At 54.2% G+C, this 22,413-nt stretch overlaps 1 protein-coding gene across 3 annotated transcripts in view; it reads left to right on the forward strand.

The window, feature by feature from the left end:
• Positions 1 to 22,413, forward strand: part of LOC115132284 (signal peptide, CUB and EGF-like domain-containing protein 3) — a 143,307-nt gene that overhangs the window by 104,606 nt on the left and 16,288 nt on the right. For all 3 annotated transcript variants that reach the window (XM_029664758.2, XM_029664760.2, XM_029664759.2), the window contains exon 10: positions 22,007 to 22,123. In XM_029664758.2, coding sequence (XP_029520618.1) covers positions 22,007 to 22,123 — 117 coding nt within the window. The remainder of the gene's footprint in view (positions 1 to 22,006; positions 22,124 to 22,413) is intronic.

Genomic DNA, 22,413 nt, shown 5'->3' on the forward strand with positions numbered 1-22,413 from the left:
GGAATACAGATAGAGAAAGTAACAATGTAGTGCTGGGTGGGGGCAGGGGGCAGGGGGGGGCAGGGAATACAGATAGAGAAAGTAACAATGTAGTGCTGGGTGGGGGCAGGGGGCAGGGTCAGGAATACAGATAGAGAAAGTAACAATGTAGTGCTGGGTGGGGGCAGGGGGCAGGGGCAGGGAATACAGATAGAAAGTAACAATGTAGTGCTGGGTGGGGGCAGGGGGCAGGGTCAGGGAATACAGATAGAGAAAGTAACAATGTAGTGCTGGGTGGGGGGCAGGGGGCAGGGTCAGGGAATACAGATAGAAAAGTAACAATGTAGTGCTGGGTGGGGGCAGGGGGCAGGGGCAGGGTCAGGGAATACAGATAGAATAAGTAACAATGTAGTGCTGGGTGGGGGGGGCAGGGGCAGGGTCAGGGAATACAGATAGAAAAGTAACAATGTAGTGCTGGGTGGGGGCAGGGGGGAATACAGATAGAGAAAGTAACAATGTAGTGCTGGGTGGGGGCAGGGGGGTCAGGGAATACAGATAGAAAGTAACAATGTAGTGCTGGGTGGGGGCAGGGGGCAGCAGGGGGCAGGGTCAGGAATACAGATAGAGAAAGTAACAATGTAGTGCTGGGTGGGGGCAGGGGGCAGGGGCAGGGAATACAGATAGAGAAAGTAACAATGTAGTGCTGGGTGGGGGCAGGGGGCAGGGGGCAGGGAGGGAATACAGATAGAGAAAGTAACAATGTAGTGCTGGGTGGGGGCAGGGGGCAGGGTCAGGGAATACAGATAGAGAAAGTAACAATGTAGTGCTGGGTGGGGGTCAGGGGGCAGGGTCAGGGAATACAGATAGAGAAAGTAACAATGTAGTGCTGGGTGGGGGCAGGGGGCAGGGGCAGGGAATACAGATAGAAAAGTAACAATGTAGTGCTGGGTGGGGGGCAGGGGCAGGGGGCAATACAGATAGAGAAAGTAACAATGTAGTGCTGGGTGGGGGCAGGGGGCAGGGTCAGGGAATACAGATAGAGAAAGTAACAATGTAGTGCTGGGTGGGGGTCAGGGAGCAGGGTCAGGGAATACAGATAGAGAAAGTTACAATGTAGTGCTGGGTGGGGGGCAGGGGGCAGGGGGCAGGGAATACAGATAGAGTAAGTAACAATGTAGTATTGGGTGGCAGGGGGCAGGGTCAGGGAATACAGATAGAGAAAGTAACAATGTAGTTTTGGGTGGTAGGGGGCAGGGGGCAGGGAATACAGATAGAGAAAGTAACAATGTAGTGCTGGGTGGGTGGCAGGGGGCAGGGTCAGGGGGCAGGGTCAGGGAATACAGATAGAGAAAGTAACAATGTAGTGCTGGGTGGGTGGCAGGGAGCAGGGTCAGGGTCAGGGAATACAGATAGAGAAAGTAACAATGTAGTGCTGGGTGGGGGCAGGGGGCAGGGTCAGGGAATACAGATAGAGAAAGTAACAATGTAGTGCTGGGTGGGGGGCAGGGGGCAGGGTCAGGGAATACAGATAGAAAAGTAACAATGTAGTGCTGGGTGGGTGGCAGGGGGCAGGGTCAGGGAATACAGATAGAAAAGTAACAATGTAGTGCTGGGTGGGTGGGGGGCAGGGGGCAGGGTCAGGGAATACAGATAGAGAAAGTAACAATGTAGTGCTGGGTGGGTGGCAGGGGGGAGCAGGGTCAGGGAATACAGATAGAAAAGTAACAATGTAGTGCTGGGTGGGTGGCAGGGGGCAGGGTCAGGGAATACAGAATAGAGAAAGTAACAATGTAGTGCGGGGTGGGGGCAGGGGGCAGGGTCAGGGAATACAGATAGAGAAAGTAACAATGTAGTGCTGGGTGGGTGGCAGGGGGCAGGGTCAGGGAATACAGATAGAGAAAGTAACAATGTAGTGCTGGGTGGGTGGCAGGGGGGGCAGGGGCAGGGTCAGGGAATACAGATAGAGAAAGTAACAATGTAGTGCTGGGTGGGGGGCAGGGGGCAGGGTCAGGGAATACAGATAGAAAGTAACAATGTAGTGCTGGGTGGGGGCAGGGGGGCAGGGTCAGGGAATACAGATAGAGAAAGTAACAATGTAGTGCTGGGTGGGGGCAGGGGGCAGGGTCAGGGGGAATACAGATAGAGAAAGTAACAATGTAGTGCTGGGTGGGGGCAGGGGGCAGGGTCAGGGAATACAGATAGAGAAAGTAACAATGTAGTGCTGGGTGGGGGCAGGCAGGGGCAGGGTCAGGGAATACAGATAGAGAAAGTAACAATGTAGTGCTGGGTGGGGGCAGGGGCAGGGTCAGGGTCAGGGGGCAGGGTCAATACAGATAGAAAAGTAACAATGTAGTGCTGGGTGGGGGCAGGGGCAGGGGGGGTCAGGGAATACAGATAGAGAAAGTAACAATGTAGTGCTGGGTGGGGGGGGGCAGGGGGCAGGGTCAGGGAATACAGATAGAGAAAGTAACAATGTAGTGCTGGGTGGGTGGCAGGGGGCAGGGGGCAGGGTCAGGGAATACAGATAGAGAAAGTAACAATGTAGTGCTGGGTGGGGGCAGGGGGCAGGGTCAGGGAATACAGATAGAGAAAGTAACAATGTAGTGCTGGGTGGGGGCAGGGGCAGGGTCAGGGAATACAGATAGAGAAAGTAACAATGTAGTGCTGGGTGGGGGCAGGGGGCAGGGTCAGGGAATACAGATAGAGAAAGTAACAATGTAGTGCTGGGTGGGTGGCAGGGGGCAGGGGTCAGGGAATACAGATAGAGAAAGTAACAATGTAGTGCTGGGTGGGGGGGCAGGGGGCAGGGTCAGGGAATACAGATAGAGAAAGTAACAATGTAGTGCTGGGTGGGTGGCAGGGGGCAGGGTCAGGGAATACAGATAGAGAAAGTAACAATGTAGTGCTGGGTGGGGGCAGGGGCAGGGGGCAGGGTCAGGGAATACAGATAGAGAAAGTAACAATGTAGTGCTGGGTGGGGGCAGGGGGCAGGGTCAGGGAATACAGATAGAGAAAGTAACAATGTAGTGCTGGGTGGGGGCAGGGGGCAGGGGGCAGGGAATACAGATAGAGAAAGTAACAATGTAGTGCTGGGTGGGTGGCAGGGGGCAGGGGGCAGGGTCAGGGAATACAGATAGAGAAAGTAACAATGTAGTGCTGGGTGGGGGGCAGGGGGCAGGGTCAGGGAATACAGATAGAGAAAGTAACAATGTAGTGCTGGGTGGGGGCAGGGGCAGGGGGCAGGGTCAGGGAATACAGATAGAGAAAGTAACAATGTAGTGCTGGGTGGGTGGCAGGGGGCAGGGTCAGGGTCAGGGAATACAGATAGAGAAAGTAACAATGTAGTGCTGGGTGGGTGGCAGGGGGCAGGGTCAGGGAATACAGATAGAGAAAGTAACAATGTAGTGCTGGGTGGGTGGCAGGGGGCAGGGTCAGGGAAATACAGATAGAGAAAGTAACAATGTAGTGCTGGGTGGGTGGCAGGGGCAGGGGCAGGGTCAGGGAATACAGATAGAGAAAGTAACAATGTAGTGCTGGGTGGGGGGCAGGGGGCAGGGTCAGGGAATACAGATAGAGAAAGTAACAATGTAGTGCTGGGTGGGGGCAGGGGGCAGGGGCAGGGAATACAGATAGAGAAAGTAACAATGTAGTGCTGGGTGGGTGGCAGGGGCAGGGTCAGGGTCAGGGAATACAGATAGAGAAAGTAACAATGTAGTGCTGGGTGGGGGGGGGCAGGGTCAGGGAATACAGATAGAGAAAGTAACAATGTAGTGCTGGGTGGGTGGCAGGGGGCAGGGTCAGGGAATACAGATAGAGAAAGTAACAATGTAGTGCTGGGTGGGGGGGCAGGGGGCAGGGAAATACAGATAGAGAAAGTAACAATGTAGTGCTGGGTGGGTGGCAGGGGACAGGGGGCAGGGTCAGGAATACAGATAGAGAAGTAACAATGTAGTGCTGGGTGGGTGGCAGGGGGCAGGGTCAGGGAATACAGATAGAGAAAGTAACAATGTAGTGCTGGGTGGGGGCAGGGGGCAGGGTCAGGGAATACAGATAGAGAAAGTAACAATGTAGTGCTGGGTGGGGGGGGGCAGGGGGCAGGGTCAGGGAATACAGATAGAGAAAGTAACAATGTAGTGCTGGGTGGGGGCAGGGGGCAGGGTCAGGGAATACAGATAGAAAGTAACAATGTAGTGCTGGGTGGGGGGGCAGGGGGCAGGGAATACAGATAGAGAAAGTAACAATGTAGTGCTGGGTGGGGGCAGGGGGCAGGGTCAGGGAATACAGATAGAGAAAGTAACAATGTAGTGCTGGGTGGGGGGGGCAGGGGGGGCAGGGTCAGGGAATACAGATAGAGAAAGTAACAATGTAGTGCTGGGTGGGGGGCAGGGGGCAGGGGGCAGGGAATACAGATAGAGAAACAGATAACAATGTAGTGCTGGGTGGGGGGCAGGGGGCAGGGTCAGGGAATACAGATAGAGAAAGTAACAATGTAGTGCTGGGTGGGGGGGCAGGGGGCAGGGTCAGGGAATACAGATAGAGAAAGTAACAATGTAGTGCTGGGTGGGGGCAGGGGGCAGGGGGCAGGGAATACAGATAGAGAAAGTAACAATGTAGTGCTGGGTGGGGGGCAGGGGCAGGGGCAGGGTCAGGGAATACAGATAGAGAAAGTAACAATGTAGTGCTGGGTGGGGGCAGGGGGGGCAGGGTCAGGGAATACAGATAGAGAAAGTAACAATGTAGTGCTGGGTGGGGGCAGGGGGCAGGGTCAGGGAATACAGATAGAGAAAGTAACAATGTAGTGCTGGGTGGGGGGGGCAGGGGGCAGGGTCAGGGAATACAGATAGAGAAAGTAACAATGTAGTGCTGGGTGGGGGCAGGGGCAGGGTCAGGGAATACAGATAGAGAAAGTAACAATGTAGTGCTGGGTGGGTGGCAGGGGGCAGGGGGCAGGGTCAGGGAATACAGATAGAGAAAGTAACAATGTAGTGCTGGGTGGGGGCAGGGGGCAGGGTCAGGGAATACAGATAGAGAAAGTAACAATGTAGTGCTGGGTGGGGGCAGGGGGCAGGGTCAGGGAATACAGATAGAGAAAGTAACAATGTAGTGCTGGGTGGGGGGGGGCAGGGGGCAGGGTCAGGGAATACAGATAGAGAAAGTAACAATGTAGTGCTGGGTGGGGGCAGGGGGCAGGGTCAGGGAATACAGATAGAGAAAGTAACAATGTAGTGCTGGGTGGGTGGCAGGGGCAGGGGCAGGGTCAGGGAATACAGATAGAGAAAGTAACAATGTAGTGCTGGGTGGGGGCAGGGGCAGGGGCAGGGTCAGGGAATACAGATAGAGAAAGTAACAATGTAGTGCTGGGTGGGTGGCAGGGGGGGGGCAGGGTCAGGGAATACAGATAGAGAAGTAACAATGTAGTGCTGGGTGGGGGGGGCAGGGGGCAGGGTCAGGGAATACAGATAGAGAAAGTAACAATGTAGTGCTGGGTGGGGGGGGGCAGGGTCAGGGAATACAGATAGAGAAAGTAACAATGTAGTGCTGGGTGGGGGCAGGGTCAGGGAATACAGATAGAGAAAGTAACAATGTAGTGCTGGGTGGGTGGCAGGGGGCAGGGGGCAGGGAATACAGATAGAGAAAGTAACAATGTAGTGCTGGGTGGGGGGCAGGGGGCAGGGTCAGGGAATACAGATAGAGAAAGTAACAATGTAGTGCTGGGTGGGTGGCAGGGGGCAGGGTCAGGGTCAGAATACAGATAGAGAAAGTAACAATGTAGTGCTGGGTGGGGGGGCAGGGGCAGGGGGCAGGGTCAGGGAATACAGATAGAGAAAGTAACAATGTAGTGCTGGGTGGGTGGCAGGGGGCAGGGTCAGGGGAATACAGATAGAGAAAGTAACAATGTAGTGCTGGGTGGGGGGCAGGGGGCAGGGTCAGGGAATACAGATAGAGAAAGTAACAATGTAGTGCTGGGTGGGGGCAGGGGGCAGGGTCAGGGAATACAGATAGAGAAAGTAACAATGTAGTGCTGGGTGGGGGGCAGGGGGCAGGGTCAGGGAATACAGATAGAGAAAGTAACAATGTAGTGCTGGGTGGGTGGGGGGGCAGGGTCAGGGAATACAGATAGAGAAAGTAACAATGTAGTGCTGGGTGGGGGGGGGCAGGGGCAGGGTTAGGGAATACAGATAGAGAAAGTAACAATGTAGTGCTGGGTGGGGGCAGGGGCAGGGGCAGTCAGGGAATACAGATAGAGAAAGTAACAATGTAGTGCTGGGTGGGGGCAGGGGGCAGGGGGCAGGGTCAGGGAATACAGATAGAGAAAGTAACAATGTAGTGCTGGGTGGGTGGGGGGGTGGGCAGGGTCAGGGAATACAGATAGAGAAAGTAACAATGTAGTGCTGGGTGGGGGTGGCAGGGGCAGGGTCAGGGAATACAGATAGAGAAAGTAACAATGTAGTGCTGGGTGGGGGGCAGGGGGCAGGGGGTCAGGGAATACAGATAGAGAAAGTAACAATGTAGTGCTGGGTGGGGGCAGGGGGCAGGGTCAGGGAATACAGATAGAGAAAGTAACAATGTAGTGCTGGGTGGGGGCAGGGGGCAGGGGGGGGGTCAGGGAATACAGATAGAGAAAGTAACAATGTAGTGCTGGGTGGGGGCAGGGGGGGGCAGGGTCAGGGAATACAGATAGAGAAAGTAACAATGTAGTGCTGGGTGGGTGGCAGGGGGGGGCAGGGTCAGGGAATACAGATAGAGAAAGTAACAATGTAGTGCTGGGTGGGGGGCAGGGGGCAGGGTCAGGGAATACAGATAGAGAAAGTAACAATGTAGTGCTGGGTGGGTGGCAGGGGCAGGGTCAGGGAATACAGATAGAGAAAGTAACAATGTAGTGCTGGGTGGGTGGGGGGCAGGGTCAGGAAATACAGATAGAGAAAGTAACAATGTAGTGCTGGGTGGGGGCAGGGGGCAGGGTCAGGGAATACAGATAGAGAAAGTAACAATGTAGTGCTGGGTGGGTGGCAGGGGGCAGGGTCAGGGAATACAGATAGAGAAAGTAACAATGTAGTGCTGGGTGGGGGGCAGGGGGCAGGGTCAGGGAATACAGATAGAGAAAGTAACAATGTAGTGCTGGGTGGGGGCAGGGGGCAGGGGGCAGGGTCAGGGAATACAGATAGAGAAAGTAACAATGTAGTGCTGGGTGGGGGGCAGGGGCAGGGGGCAGGGTCAGGGAATACAGATAGAGAAAGTAACAATGTAGTGCTGGGTGGGGGGCAGGGGCAGGGGGGCAGGGTCAGGGAATACAGATAGAGAAAGTAACAATGTAGTGCGGGGGGGGGGGCAGGGGGCAGGGTCAGGGAATACAGATAGAGAAAGTAACAATGTAGTGCTGGGTGGGTGGCAGGGGCAGGGTCAGGGAATACAGATAGAGAAAGTAACAATGTAGTGCTGGGTGGGGGCAGGGGGCAGGGGGTTGTCAGGGAATACAGATAGAGAAAGTAACAATGTAGTGCTGGGTGGGGGGGGCAGGGGGGCAGGGTCAGGGAATACAGATAGAGAAAGTAACAATGTAGTGCTGGGTGGGGGGCAGGGGGCAGGGTCAGGGAATACAGATAGAGAAAGTAACAATGTAGTGCTGGGTGGGTGGGGGCAGGGTCAGGGGGCAGGGTCAGGGAATACAGATAGAAAAGTAACAATGTAGTGCTGGGTGGGGGCAGGGGGGTCAGGGTCAGGGAATACAGATAGAGAAAGTAACAATGTAGTGCTGGGTGGGGGGCAGGGGGGGGCAGGGTCAGGGAATACAGATAGAGAAAGTAACAATGTAGTGCTGGGTGGGGGGCAGGGGGCAGGGGGCAGGGTCAGGGAATACAGATAGAGAAAGTAACAATGTAGTGCTGGGTGGGGGCAGGGGCAGGGGGCAGGGTCAGGGAATACAGATAGAGAAAGTAACAATGTAGTGCTGGGTGGGGGGCAGGGGGCAGGGTCAGGGAATACAGATAGAGAAAGTAACAATGTAGTGCTGGGTGGGGGGGCAGGGGGCAGGGTCAGGGAATACAGATAGAGAAAGTAACAATGTAGTGCTGGGTGGGGGCAGGGGGGGTCAGGGTCAGGGAATACAGATAGAGAAAGTAACAATGTGTGGGTGGGGGGGGGGGCAGGGTCAGGGAATACAGATAGGAAAGTAGGTGCTGGGTGGGGGCAGGGGGCAGGCAGGGAATACAGATAGAGAAAGTAACAATGTAGTGCTGGGTGGGGGGGCAGGGGGGGGCAGGGTCAGGGAATACAGATAGAGAAAGTAACAATGTAGTGCTGGGTGGGGGCAGGGGGCAGGGTCAGGGAATACAGATAGAGAAAGTAACAATGTAGTGCTGGGTGGGGGGGGCAGGGGGCAGGGTCAGGGAATACAGATAGAGAAAGTAACAATGTAGTGCTGGGTGGGGGCAGGGGCAGGGTCAGGGAATACAGATAGAGAAAGTAACAATGTAGTGCTGGGTGGGGGGCAGGGGGGGCAGGGTCAGGGAATACAGATAGAGAAAGTAACAATGTAGTGCTGGGTGGGTCAGGGAATACAGATAGGCAGGGTGCAGGGGGGCAGGGGGGGTCAGGGTCAGGGAATACAGATAGAGAAAGTAACAATGTAGTGCTGGGTGGGGGGCAGGGGGCAGGGTCAGGGAATACAGATAGAGAAAGTAACAATGTAGTGCTGGGTGGGTGGCAGGGGCAGGGTCAGGGAATACAGATAGAGAAAGTAACAATGTAGTGCTGGGTGGGGGCAGGGGGCAGGGGGCAGGGAATACAGATAGAAAAGTAACAATGTAGTGCTGGGTGGGTGGCAGGGGGCAGGGTCAGGGAATACAGATAGAGAAAGTAACAATGTAGTGGGTGGGTGGGTGGGGCAGGGGGGGGGCAGGGTCAGGGTGCTGGGTGGGTACAGATAGAGAAAGTAACAATGTAGTGCTGGGTGGGTGGCAGGGGGGGGCAGGGTCAGGGAATACAGATAGAAAAGTAACAATGTAGTGCTGGGTGGGTGGCAGGGGGCAGGGGGCAGGGAATACAGATAGAGAAAGTAACAATGTAGTGCTGGGTGGGTGGCAGGGGCAGGGTCAGGGAATACAGATAGAGAAAGTAACAATGTAGTGCTGGGTGGGTGGGGGCAGGGGGCAGGGTCAGGGAATACAGATAGAGAAAGTAACAATGTAGTGCTGGGTGGGGGCAGGGGGCAGGGTCAGGGAATACAGATAGAGAAGTAACAATGTAGTGCTGGGTGGGTGGCAGGGGCAGGGTCAGGGAATACAGATAGAAAAGTAACAATGTAGTGCTGGGTGGGGGCAGGGGGCAGGGTCAGGGAATACAGATAGAGAAAGTAACAATGTAGTGCTGGGTGGGGGCAGGGGGCAGGGGGCAGGGAAATACAGATAGAGAAAGTAACAATGTAGTGCTGGGTGGGGGCAGGGGGGCAGGGTCAGGGAATACAGATAGAGAAAGTAACAATGTAGTGCTGGGTGGGTGGCAGGGGGGGTCAGGGTCAGGGAATACAGATAGAGAAAGTAACAATGTGTAGTGCTGGGTGGGGGCAGGGGGCAGGGGGCAGGGAATACAGATAGAGAAAGTAACAATGTAGTGCTGGGTGGGTGGCAGGGGGCAGGGTCAGGGAATCAGATAGAGAAAGTAACAATGTAGTGCTGGGTGGGTGGCAGGGGGCAGGGGGCAGGGAATACAGATAGAGAAAGTAACAATGTAGTGCTGGGTGGGGGGCAGGGGCAGGGTCAGGGAATACAGATAGAGAAAGTAACAATGTAGTGCTGGGTGGGTGGCAGGGGGCAGGGTCAGGGAATACAGATAGAGAAAGTAACAATGTAGTGCTGGGTGGGGGCAGGGGGCAGGGTCAGGGAATACAGATAGAGAAAGTAACAATGTAGTGCTGGGTGGGGGCAGGGGGGCAGGGTCAGGGAATACAGATAGAGAAAGTAACAATGTAGTGCTGGGTGGGGGCAGGGGCAGGGTCAGGGAATACAGATAGAGAAAGTAACAATGTAGTGCTGGGTGGGTGGCAGGGGGCAGGGGCAGGGAATACAGATAGAGAAAGTAACAATGTAGTGCTGGGTGGGGGCAGGGGCAGGGGGCAGGGAATACAGATAGAGAAAGTAACAATGTAGTGCTGGGTGGGTGGCAGGGGATAGAGAAAGTAACAATGTAGTGTCAGGGAATACAGATAGAGAAAGTAACAATGTAGTGCTGGGTGGGGGGGGGCAGGGGGCAGGGTCAGGGAATACAGATAGAGAAAGTAACAATGTAGTGCTGGGTGGGGGGGCAGGGGGCAGGGTCAGGGAATACAGATAGAGAAAGTAACAATGTAGTGCTGGGTGGGGGGCAGGGGCAGGGGCAGGGAATACAGATAGAGAAAGTAACAATGTAGTGCTGGGTGGGGGCAGGGGCAGGGAGAAAGGGAATACAGATAGAGAATACAGATAACAATGTAGTGCTGGGTGGGGGCAGGGGGCAGGGGGCAGGGAATACAGATAGAGAAAGTAACAATGTAGTGCTGGGTGGGGGCAGGGGGCAGGGTCAGGGAATACAGATAGAGAAAGTAACAATGTAGTGCTGGGTGGGGGGCAGGGGGGGGGCAGGGTCAGGGAATACAGATAGAGAAAGTAACAATGTAGTGCTGGGTGGGGGCAGGGGTGGCAGGGGGCAGGGTCAGGGAATACAGATAGAGAAAGTAACAATGTAGTGCTGGGTGGGGGCAGGGGGGAAGGGTCAGGGAATACAGATAGAGAAAGTAACAATGTAGTGCTGGGTGGGTGGGGGTCAGGGGGCAGGGTCAGGGAATACAGATAGAGAAAGTAACAATGTAGTGCTGGGTGGGGGCAGGGGGCAGGGTCAGGGAATACAGATAGAGAAAGTAACAATGTAGTGCTGGGTGGGGGCAGGGGGCAGGGGGCAGGGGGAATACAGATAGAGAAAGTAACAATGTAGTGCTGGGTGGGTGGGCAGGGGGCAGGGTCAGGGAATACAGATAGAGAAAGTAACAATGTAGTGCTGGGTGGGGGCAGGGGGCAGGGGCAGGGAAATACAGATAGAGAAAGTAACAATGTAGTGCTGGGTGGGGGCAGGGGGCAGGGTCAGGGAATACAGATAGAGAAAGTAACAATGTAGTGCTGGGTGGGGGCAGGGGGCAGGGTCAGGGAATACAGATAGAGAAAGTAACAATGTAGTGCTGGGTGGGTGGCAGGGGGCAGGGTCAGGGAATACAGATAGAGAAAGTAACAATGTAGTGCTGGGTGGGTGGCAGGGGCAGGGGGCAGGGTCAGGGAATACAGATAGAGAAAGTAACAATGTAGTGCTGGGTGGGGGGCAGGGGGCAGGGTCAGGGAATACAGATAGAGAAAGTAACAATGTAGTGCTGGGTGGGGGCAGGGGGCAGGGGCAGGGAATACAGATAGAGAAAGTAACAATGTAGTGCTGGGTGGGGGGCAGGGGGCAGGGTCAGGGAATACAGATAGAGAAAGTAACAATGTAGTGCTGGGTGGGGGCAGGGGCAGGGGGCAGGGAATACAGATAGAGAAAGTAACAATGTAGTGCTGGGTGGGGGGCAGGGGGCAGGGTCAGGGAATACAGATAGAGAAAGTAACAATGTAGTGCTGGGTGGGGGGCAGGGGGCAGGGTCAGGGAATACAGATAGAGAAAGTAACAATGTAGTGCTGGGTGGGTGGGGGCAGGGGCAGGGTCAGGGAATACAGATAGAGAAAGTAACAATGTAGTGCTGGGTGGGGGGCAGGGGGGTCAGGGTCAGGGAATACAGATAGAGGAATACAGATAACAATGTAGTGCTGGGTGGGGGGGCAGGGGGCAGGGTCAGGGAATACAGATAGAGAAAGTAACAATGTAGTGCTGGGTGGGTGGGGGCAGGGGGCAGGGTCAGGGAATACAGATAGAGAAAGTAACAATGTAGTGCTGGGTGGGGGCAGGGGGCAGGGGGCAGGGTCAGGGAATACAGATAGAGAAAGTAACAATGTAGTGCTGGGTGGGGGCAGGGGGCAGGGTCAGGGAATACAGATAGAGAAAGTAACAATGTAGTGCTGGGGGGGCAGGGGGCAGGGGGCAGGGTCAGGGAATACAGATAGAGAAAGTAACAATGTAGTGCTGGGTGGGTGGCAGGGGCAGGGGCAGGGTCAGGGAATACAGATAGAGAAAGTAACAATGTATGCTGGTGCTGGGGGGCAGGGGGGAATACAGATAGAGAAAGTAACAATGTAGTGCTGGGTGGGGGGCAGGGATAGAGAAAGTAGGGGGTCAGGGAATACAGATAGAGAAAGTAACAATGTAGTGCTGGGTGGGTGGCAGGGGGCAGGGTCAGGGAATACAGATAGAGAAAGTAACAATGTAGTGCTGGGTGGGGGGCAGGGGCAGGGGCAGGGGGCAGGGAATACAGATAGAGAAAGTAACAATGTAGTGCTGGGTGGGGCAGGGGGCAGGGTCAGGGAATACAGATAGAGAAAGTAACAATGTAGTGCTGGGTGGGGGGCAGGGGGCAGGGTCAGGGAATACAGATAGAGAAAGTAACAATGTAGTGCTGGGTGGGGGGGGGCAGGGGGGAATACAGATAGAGGCAATGGTGGGGTGGGGGCAGGGGCAGGGGGAATACAGATAGAGAAAGTAACAATGTAGTGCTGGGTGGGGGCAGGGGGCAGGGGGGCAGGGAAATACAGATAGAGAAAGTAACAATGTAGTGCTGGGTGGGTGGCAGGGGGGGCAGGGTCAGGGAATACAGATAGAGAAAGTAACAATGTAGTGCTGGGTGGGTGGCAGGGGAATACAGGGGGGCAGGGAATACAGATAGAGAAAGTAACAATGTAGTGCTGGGTGGGGGGGGGCAGGGGGCAGGGTCAGGGAATACAGATAGAGAAAGTAACAATGTAGTGCTGGGTGGGGGGCAGGGGGCAGGGGCAGGGGGCAGGGGTCAGGGAATACAGATAGAGAAAGTAACAATGTAGTGCTGGGTGGGTGGCAGGGGGCAGGGTCAGGGAATACAGATAGAGAAAGTAACAATGTAGTGCTGGGTGGGGGCAGGGGGCAGGGGGCAGGGAATACAGATAGAGAAAGTAACAATGTAGTGATGGAAAGTAACAATGTGGGGCTGGGTGGGGGGCAGGGGGCAGGGGGCAGGGAATACAGATAGAGAAAGTAACAATGTAGTGCTGGGTGGGGGCAGGGGGCAGGGTCAGGGAATACAGATAGAGAAAGTAACAATGTAGTGCTGGGTGGGTGGCAGGGGGCAGGGTCAGGGAATACAGATAGAGAAAGTAACAATGTAGTGCTGGGTGGGTGGCAGGGGGCAGGGAATACAGATAGAGAAAGTAACAATGTAGTGCTGGGTGGGGGGTCAGGGGTCAGGGAATACAGATAGAGAAAGTAACAATGTAGTGCTGGGTGGGGGCAGGGGGCAGGGTCAGGGAATACAGATAGAGAAAGTAACAATGTAGTGCTGGGTGGCAGGGGGCAGGGGGCAGGTCAGGGAATACAGATAGAGAAAGTAACAATGTAGTGCTGGGTGGGGGGCAGGGGGCAGGGTCAGGGGGAATACAGATAGAGAAAGTAACAATGTAGTGCTGGGTGGGGGCAGGGGGGGGGGTCAGGGAATACAGATAGAGAAAGTAACAATGTAGTGCTGGGTGGGTGGGCAGGGGGCAGGGTCAGGGAATACAGATAGAGAAAGTAACAATGTAGTGCTGGGTGGGTGGCAGGGGGCAGGGCAGGGGGCAGGGGAATACAGATAGAGAAAGTAACAATGTAGTGCTGGGTGGGTGGCAGGGGGCAGGTGCTCAGGGCAGGGTCAGGGAATACAGATAGAGAAAGTAACAATGTAGTGCTGGGTGGGGGCAGGGGGCAGGGTCAGGGAATACAGATAGAGAAAGTAACAATGTAGTGCTGGGTGGGGGGGGCAGGGGGGGGCAGGGTCAGGGAATACAGATAGAGAAAGTAACAATGTAGTGCTGGGTGGCAGGGGCAGGGGGCAGGGAATACAGATAGAGAAAGTAACAATGTAGTGCTGGGTGGGGGGCAGGGGGCAGGGGGCAGGGAATACAGATAGAGAAAGTAACAATGTAGTGCTGGGTGGGGGCAGGGGGCAGGGTCAGGGAATACAGATAGAGAAAGTAACAATGTAGTGCTGGGTGGGGGGCAGGGGCAGGGTCAGGGAATACAGATAGAGAAAGTAACAATGTAGTGCTGGGTGGGGGCAGGGGCAGGGGGCAGGGAATACAGATAGAGAAAGTAACAATGTAGTGCTGGGTGGGTGGGTCAGGGGGCAGGGTCAGGGAATACAGATAGAGAAAGTAACAATGTAGTGCTGGGTGGGGGGGCAGGGGGCAGGGTCAGGGAATACAGATAGAGAAGTAACAATGTAGTGCTGGGTGGGGGCAGGGGGCAGGGGGCAGGGAATACAGATAGAGAAAGTAACAATGTAGTATTGGGTGGCAGGGGGCAGGGTCAGGGAATACAGATAGAGAAAGTAACAATGTAGTGCTGGGTGGGGGGCAGGGGGCAGGGTCAGGGAATACAGATAGAGAAAGTAACAATGTAGTGCTGGGTGGGGGCAGGGGGCAGGGTCAGGGAATACAGATAGAGAAAGTAACAATGTAGTGCTGGGTGGGTGGCAGGGGGCAGGGTCAGGGAATACAGATAGAGAAAGTAACAATGTAGTGCTGGGTGGGGGGGGGGCAGGGGGCAGGGTCAGGGAATACAGATAGAGAAAGTAACAATGTAGTGCTGGGTGGGGGCAGGGGGCAGGGGGCAGGGGCAGGGAATACAGATAGAGAAAGTAACAATGTAGTGCTGGGTGGGTGGCAGGGGGCAGGGGGCAGGGTCAGGGAATACAGATAGAGAAAGTAACAATGTGTGCTGGGTGGGGGGGCAGGGGGCAGGGTCAGGGAATACAGATAGAGAAAGTAACAATGTAGTGCTGGGTGGGGGCAGGGGGCAGGGTCAGGGAATACAGATAGAGAAAGTAACAATGTAGTGCTGGGTGGGGGCAGGGGGCAGGGTCAGGGAATACAGATAGAGAAAGTAACAATGTAGTGCTGGGTGGGGGGCAGGGGGCAGGGTCAGGGAATACAGATAGAGAAAGTAACAATGTAGTTCTGGGTGGGTGGCAGGGGGCAGGGTCAGGGAATACAGATAGAGAAAGTAACAATGTAGTTCTGGGTGGGTGGCAGGGGGCAATGGGTCAGGGAGGGATACAGATAGAGAAAGTAACAATGTAGTGCTGGGTGGGGGCAGGGGGCAGGGGGCAGGGAATACAGATAGAGAAAGTAACAATGTAGTGCTGGGTGGGGGGCAGGGGGCAGGGTCAGGGAATACAGATAGAGAAAGTAACAATGTAGTGCTGGGTGGGGGCAGGGGGGGGCAGGGGGCAGGGAATACAGATAGAGAAAGTAACAATGTAGTGCTGGGTGGGGGCAGGGGGCAGGGAATACAGATAGAGAAAGTAACAATGTAGTGCTGGGTGGGTGGCAGGGGCAGGGTCAGGGAATACAGATAGAGAAAGTAACAATGTAGTGCTGGGTGGGGGGGCAGGGGGCAGGGTCAGGGAATACAGATAGAGAAAGTAACAATGTAGTGCTGGGTGGGGGGGCAGGGGGCAGGGTCAGGGAATACAGATAGAGAAAGTAACAATGTAGTGCTGGGTGGGGGCAGGGGGCAGGGTCAGGGAATACAGATAGAGAAAGTAACAATGTAGTGCTGGGTGGGTGGCAGGGGGCAGGGGGGCAGGGAATACAGATAGAGAAAGTAACAATGTAGTGCTGGGTGGGGGCAGGGGCAGGGTCAGGGAATACAGATAGAGAAAGTAACAATGTAGTGCTGGGTGGGGGCAGGGGGCAGGGTCAGGGAATACAGATAGAGAAAGTAACAATGTAGTGCTGGGTGGGGGCAGGGGGCAGGGGGCAGGGAATACAGATAGAAAAGTAACAATGTAGTGCTGGGTGGGGGCAGGGGGCAGGGTCAGGGAATACAGATAGAGAAAGTAACAATGTAGTGCTGGGTGGGGGCAGGGGGCAGGGTCAGGGAATACAGATAGAGAAAGTAACAATGTAGTGCTGGGTGGCAGGGGGCAGGGGGCAGGGTCAGGGAATACAGATAGAGAAAGTAACAATGTAGTGCTGGGTGGGGGGCAGGGGCAGGGGGCAGGGAATACAGATAGAAAGTAACAATGTAGTGCTGGGTGGGTGGCAGGGGGCAGGGGGCAGGGTCAGGGAATACAGATAGAGAAAGTAACAATGTAGTGCTGGGTGGGGGCAGGGGGCAGGGTCAGGGAATACAGATAGAGAAAGTAACAATGTAGTGCTGGGTGGGTGGGGGGGCAGGGGGCAGGGTCAGGGAATACAGATAGAGAAAGTAACAATGTAGTGCTGGGTGGGGGCAGGGGGCAGATAGAGAAAGTAACAATGTAGTGCTGGGTCAGGGAATACAGATAGAGAAGTAACAATGTAGTGCTGGGTGGGGGGCAGGGGGCAGGGTCAGGGAATACAGATAGAACAAGTAACAATGTGGTGCTGGGTGGGGGCAGGGGCAGGGGCAGGGTCAGGGAATACAGATAGAGAAAGTAACAATGTAGTGCTGGGTGGGGGCAGGGGGCAGGGTCAGGGAATACAGATAGAGAAAGTAACAATGTAGTTCTGGGTGGGTGGCAGGGGGCAGGGTCAGGGAATACAGATAGAGAAAGTAACAATGTAGTGCTGGGTGGCAGGGGGCAGGGGGCAGGGGCAGGAATACAGATAGAGAAAGTAACAATGTAGTGCTGGGTGGGGGGTCAGGGGGCAGGGGCAGGGAATACAGATAGAGAAGTAACAATGTAGTGCTGGGTGGGTGGCAGGGGGGGGCAGGGTCAGGGAATACAGATAGAAAAGTAACAATGTAGTTCTGGGTGGCAGGGGCAGGGGTCAGGGAATACAGATAGAGAAAGTAACAATGTAGTGCTGGGTGGGGGGCAGGGGGCAGGGTCAGGGAATACAGATAGAGAAAGTAACAATGTGGTGCTGGGTGGGGGCAGGGGCAGGGAATACAGATAGATAGAAAGTAACAATGTAGTGCTGGGTGGGGGGCAGGGGGCAGGGTCAGGGAATACAGATAGAGAAAGTAACAATGTAGTGCTGGGTGGGTGGCAGGGGGCAGGGTCAGGGAATACAGATAGAGAAAGTAACAATGTAGTGCTGGGTGGGTGGCAGGGGGCAGGGGGTCAGGGAATACAGATAGAGAAAGTAACAATGTAGTGCTGGGTGGCAGGGGGCAGGGGGCAGGGTCAGGAATACAGATAGAGAAAGTAACAATGTAGTGCTGGGTGGCAGGGGGGGGGGGCAGGGTCAGGGAATACAGATAGAAAAGTAACAATGTGGTGCTGGGTGGGTGGCAGGGGGCAGGGGGCAGGGTCAGGGAATACAGATAGAGAAAGTAACAATGTAGTGCTGGGTGGGGCAGGGGGCAGGGTCAGGGAATACAGATAGAAAAGTAACAATGTGGTGCTGGGTGGGGGGGCAGGGGGCAGGGCAGGGAATACAGATAGAGAAAGTAACAATGTAGTGCTGGGTGGGGGGCAGGGGGCAGGGTCAGGGAATACAGATAGAGAAAGTAACAATGTAGTGCTGGGTGGGTGGCAGGGGGCAGGGTCAGGGAATACAGATAGATAAAAGTAACAATGTAGTGCTGGGTGGGGGCAGGGGGGCAGGGTCAGGGAATACAGATAGAGAAAGTAACAATGTAGTGCTGGGTGGGTGGCAGGGGGCAGGGGCAAGGTCAGGGAATACAGATAGAGAAAGTAACAATGTAGTGCTGGGTGGCACGGGGCAGGGGGCAGGGTCAGGGAATACAGATAGAGAAAGTAACAATGTAGTGCTGGGTGGCAGGGGGGGGGGGCAGGGTCAGGGAATACAGATAGAGAAAGTAACAATGTAGTGCTGGGTGGGGGCAGGGGGCAGGGTCAGGGAATACAGATAGAAAAGTAACAATGTAGTGCTGGGTGGCAAGGGTCAGGGGCAGGGTCAGGGAATACAGATAGAAAGTAACAATGTAGTGCTGGGTGGCAGGGGGCAGGGGCAGGGGGCAGGGAATACAGATAGAGAAAGTAACAATGTGGTGCTGGGTGGGTGGCAGGGGGCAGGGGCAGGTGTCAGGGAATACAGATAGAGAAAGTAACAATGTGGTGCTGGGTGGCAGGGGCAGGGGGCAGGGTCAGGGAATACAGATAGAGAATACAGTAACAATGTGTAGTGCTGGGCAGGGGGCAGGGGGCAGGGAATACAGATAGAAAAGTAACAATGTGGTGCTGGGTGGCAGGGGCAGGGTCAGATAGAGAAAGTAACAATGTAGTGCTGGGTGGGGGGCAGGGGGCAGGGTCAGGGAATACAGATAGAAAAGTAACAATGTAGTGCTGGGTGGGGGGCAGGGGCAGGGTCAGGGGAATACAGATAGAAATTAACAATGTAGTGCTGGGTGGGGGGCAGGGGCAGGGTCAGGGAATACAGATAGAAAAGTAACAATGTAGTGCTGGGTGGCAGGGGGCAGGGGGCAGGGTCAGGGAATACAGATAGAGAAAGTAACAATGTAGTGCTGGGTGGCAGGGGGCAGGGGGCAGGGAATACAGATAGAGAAAGTAACAATGTAGTGCTGGGTGGCAGGGGTCAGGGGGCAAGGTCAGGGAATACAGATAGAGAAAGTAACAATGTAGTGCTGGGTGGGGGGCAGGGGGCAGGGTCAGGGAATACAGATAGAGAAAGTAACAATGTAGTGCTGGGTGGCAGGGGGCAGGGAATACAGATAGAGAAAGTAACAATGTAGTGCTGGGTGGGGGCAGGGGGCAGGGGCAGGGAATACAGATAGAGAAAGTAACAATGTGGTGCTGGGTGGCAGGGGCAGGGAATACAGATAGAGGAAGTAACAATGTAGTGCTGGGTGGGGGCAGGGGCAGGGTCAGGGAATACAGATAGAGAAAGTAACAATGTAGTTCTGGGTGGGTGGCAGGGGGCAGGGTCAGGGAATACAGATAGAGAAAGTAACAATGTAGTTCTGGGTGGGTGGCAGGGGCAGGGTCAGGGAATACAGATAGAGAAAGTAACAATGTAGTGCTGGGTGGCAGGGGGCAGGGGGCAGGGAATACAGATAGAGAAAGTAACAATGTAGTGCTGGGTGGCAGGGGGGCAGGGTCAGGGAATACAGATAGAGAAAGTAACAATGTAGTGCTGGGTGGGGGGCAGGGGGCAGGGTCAGGGAATACAGATAGAGAAAGTAACAATGTAGTGCTGGGTGGGGGGCAGGGCAGGGGGCAAGGTCAGGGAATACAGATAGAAAGTAACAATGTAGTGCTGGGTGGGTGGCAGGGGGCAGGGGGCAGGAATACAGATAGAGAAGTAACAATGTAGTGCTGGGTGGGGGGTCAGGGGGCAAGGTCAGGGAATACAGGTAGAGAAAGTAACAATGTAGTGCTGGGTGGGGGGCAGGGGGCAGGGTCAGGAATACAGATAGAGAAAGAAACAATGTAGTGCTGGGTGGGGAGCAAGGGTCAGGGCAAGGTCAGGGAATACAGATAGAGAAAGTAACAATGTAGTGCTGGGTGGGGGCAGGGGGCAGGGGCAGGGAATACAGATAGAGAAAGTAACAATGTAGTGCTGGGTGGCAGGGGCAGGGGGGCAGGGTCAGGGAATACAGATAGAAAGTAACAATGTAGTGCTGGGTGGCAGGGGCAGGGGGCAAGGTCAGGGAATACAGATAGAGAAAGTAACAATGTAGTGCTGGGTGGGTGGCAGGGGGCAGGGGGCAGGAATACAGATAGAGAAAGTAACAATGTAGTGCTGGGTGGGGGGCAGGGGGCAGGGTCAGGGAATACAGATAGAGAAAGTAACAATGTAGTGCTGGGTGGCAAGGGTCAGGGGGCAAGGTCAGGGAATACAGATAGAGAAAGTAACAATGTAGTGCTGGGTGGGGGGCAGGGGGCAGGGCAGGGAATACAGATAGAGAAAGTAACAATGTAGTGCTGGGTGGGGGGCAGGGGGGCAGGGGCAGGGAATACAGATAGAGAAAGTAACAATGTAGTGCTGGGTGGGGGCAGGGTCAGGGAATACAGATAGAGAAAGTAACAATGTAGTGCTGGGTGGGGGCAGGGGCAGGGGCAGGGAATACAGATAGAGAAAGTAACAATGTAGTGCTGGGTGGGGGGCAGGGGCAGGGGGCAGGGGCAGGGAATACAGATAGAGAAAGTAACAATGTAGTGCTGGGTGGCAGGGGGCAGGGGGCAGGGAATACAGATAGAGAAAGTAACAATGTAGTGCTGGGTGGGTGGCAGGGGGCAGGGGCAGGGTCAGGGAATACAGATAGAGAAAGTAACAATGTGGTGCTGGGTGGCAGGGGGCAGGGGGCAGGGTCAGGGAATACAGATAGAGTAAGTAACAATGTAGTGCTGGGCAGGGGGCAGGGGGCAGGGAATACAGATAGAACAAGTAACAATGTGGTGCTGGGTGGCAGGGGGCAGGGAATACAGATAGAGAAAGTAACAATGTAGTGCTGGGTGGGGGCAGGGGGCAGGGTCAGGGAATACAGATAGAGAAAGTAACAATGTGGTGCTGGGTGGCAGGGGGCAGGGAATACAGATAGAGAAATTAACAATGTAGTGCTGGGTGGGGGCAGGGGGCAGGGTCAGGGAATACAGATAGCGAAAGTAATAATGTAGTTCTGGGTGGGTGGCAGGGGGCAGGGTCAGGAATACAGATAGAGAAAGTAACAATGTAGTGCTGGGTGGCAGGGGGCAGGGGGCAGGGGGCAGGGATTACAGATAGAGAAAGTAACAATGTAGTGCTGGGTGGCAGGGTCAGGGGGCAAGGTCAGGGAATACAGGTAGAGAAAGTAACAATGTAGTGCTGGGTGGGGGGCAGGGGGCAGGGTCAGGGAATACAGATAGAGACAGTAACAATGTAGTGCTGGGTGGCAGGGGGCAGGGAATACAGATAGAGAAAGTAACAATGTAGTGCTGGGTGGCAGGGGGCAGGGAATACAGATAGAGAAATTAACAATGTAGTGCTGGGTGGGGGCAGGGGGCAGGGTCAGGGAATACAGATAGAGAAAGTAATAATGTAGTTCTGGGTGGGTGGCAGGGGGCAGGGTCAGGGAATACAGATAGAGACAGTAACAATGTAGTTCTGGGTGGGTGGCAGGGGGCAAGGTCAGGGAATACAGATAGAGAAAGTAACAATGTAGTTCTAGGTGGGTGGGTGGCAGGGGGCAGGGTCAGGGAATACAGATAGAGGAAGTAACAATGTAGTTCTGGGTGGGTGGCAGGGTCAGGGAATACAGATAGAGGAAGTAACAATGTAGTTCTGGGTGGGTGGCAGGGTCAGGGAATACAGATAGAGAAAGTAACAATGTAGTTCTGGGTGGGTGGCAGGGGGCAGGGTCAGGGAATACAGATAGAGAAAGTAACAACGTAGTTCTGGGTGGGGGGCAGGGGGCAGGGAATACAGATAGAGGAAGTAACAATGTAGTTCTGGGTGGGTGGCAGGGGGCAGGGAAGTTGGCTGGAGTGGTATGGGCTATTTCTTTAGGACAGACATATTCATGACTCTCTGCTTCTCAGACAAATTATTTCCAATTGGCTTCAGAACAAAATAATGAGAAGCTTGCAAGATAGTGAGCTAGAGGGAACGTTCATTAAATTGTATTTTCTTTAGAGGACGAAACAGTGATATGGGGAAATGATCGACAGGTAGTTCGGGAATTGAAAAATGGGCCAAAGCTCCTTTTATCAGTAGGGGAAACATACTCCTGCTCAGACTCCTGCTCAGACTGTCAACCAATGTCTCATTCCAAACAAAATTATTTTCAATTTTAAAAAACGTTTTGTTATTTGCCAGGTCGCATTGCAATTTATTACTAATCCAGGCTGCCATAAATAGTGTTTTTTTTCCTCATTATAAAATCTTAAATGAGTTGTAAGAAGTTGTGTAAGTGAATAATGTGAATTCATACCTATGTCTCTCTATATTTTCCCTCTTCCCAGACATTGACGAGTGTTCTTTTGACCGGGCGTGTGACCATTCCTGCGTCAACTCCCCCGGCAGCTTCCAGTGCTTCTGTCATAAAGGCTATGTTCTCTACGGTCTGGCACATTGTGGAGGTAAGGTGACACTTATCCCCCCTCTCCAGGGCTCTGTACACTATTACTCACCCAGTCCACCACACTTCTCTAGACCGTTATCCCTCGTAACTTGAATATTCATTGGCATTACTTCATCTAGTTTCTATACCAGCTGTATTTTGTGTAGTCTGTTTGTATGACTCCTTATTCCATATTGCTCATCAGACCAGTCAGTCTAATGCTGATGTAATTCCGAGTTGGAGGAAGACTGATTTAGCCTTGATTTTGTGATATGAGTAGTACACAGTAGCACCCATGGCTCAACCTGT

Source organism: Oncorhynchus nerka, linkage group LG7 (assembly GCF_034236695.1).
Source record: "Oncorhynchus nerka isolate Pitt River linkage group LG7, Oner_Uvic_2.0, whole genome shotgun sequence".
NCBI classification, from domain to species: Eukaryota; Metazoa; Chordata; class Actinopteri; order Salmoniformes; family Salmonidae; genus Oncorhynchus; species Oncorhynchus nerka.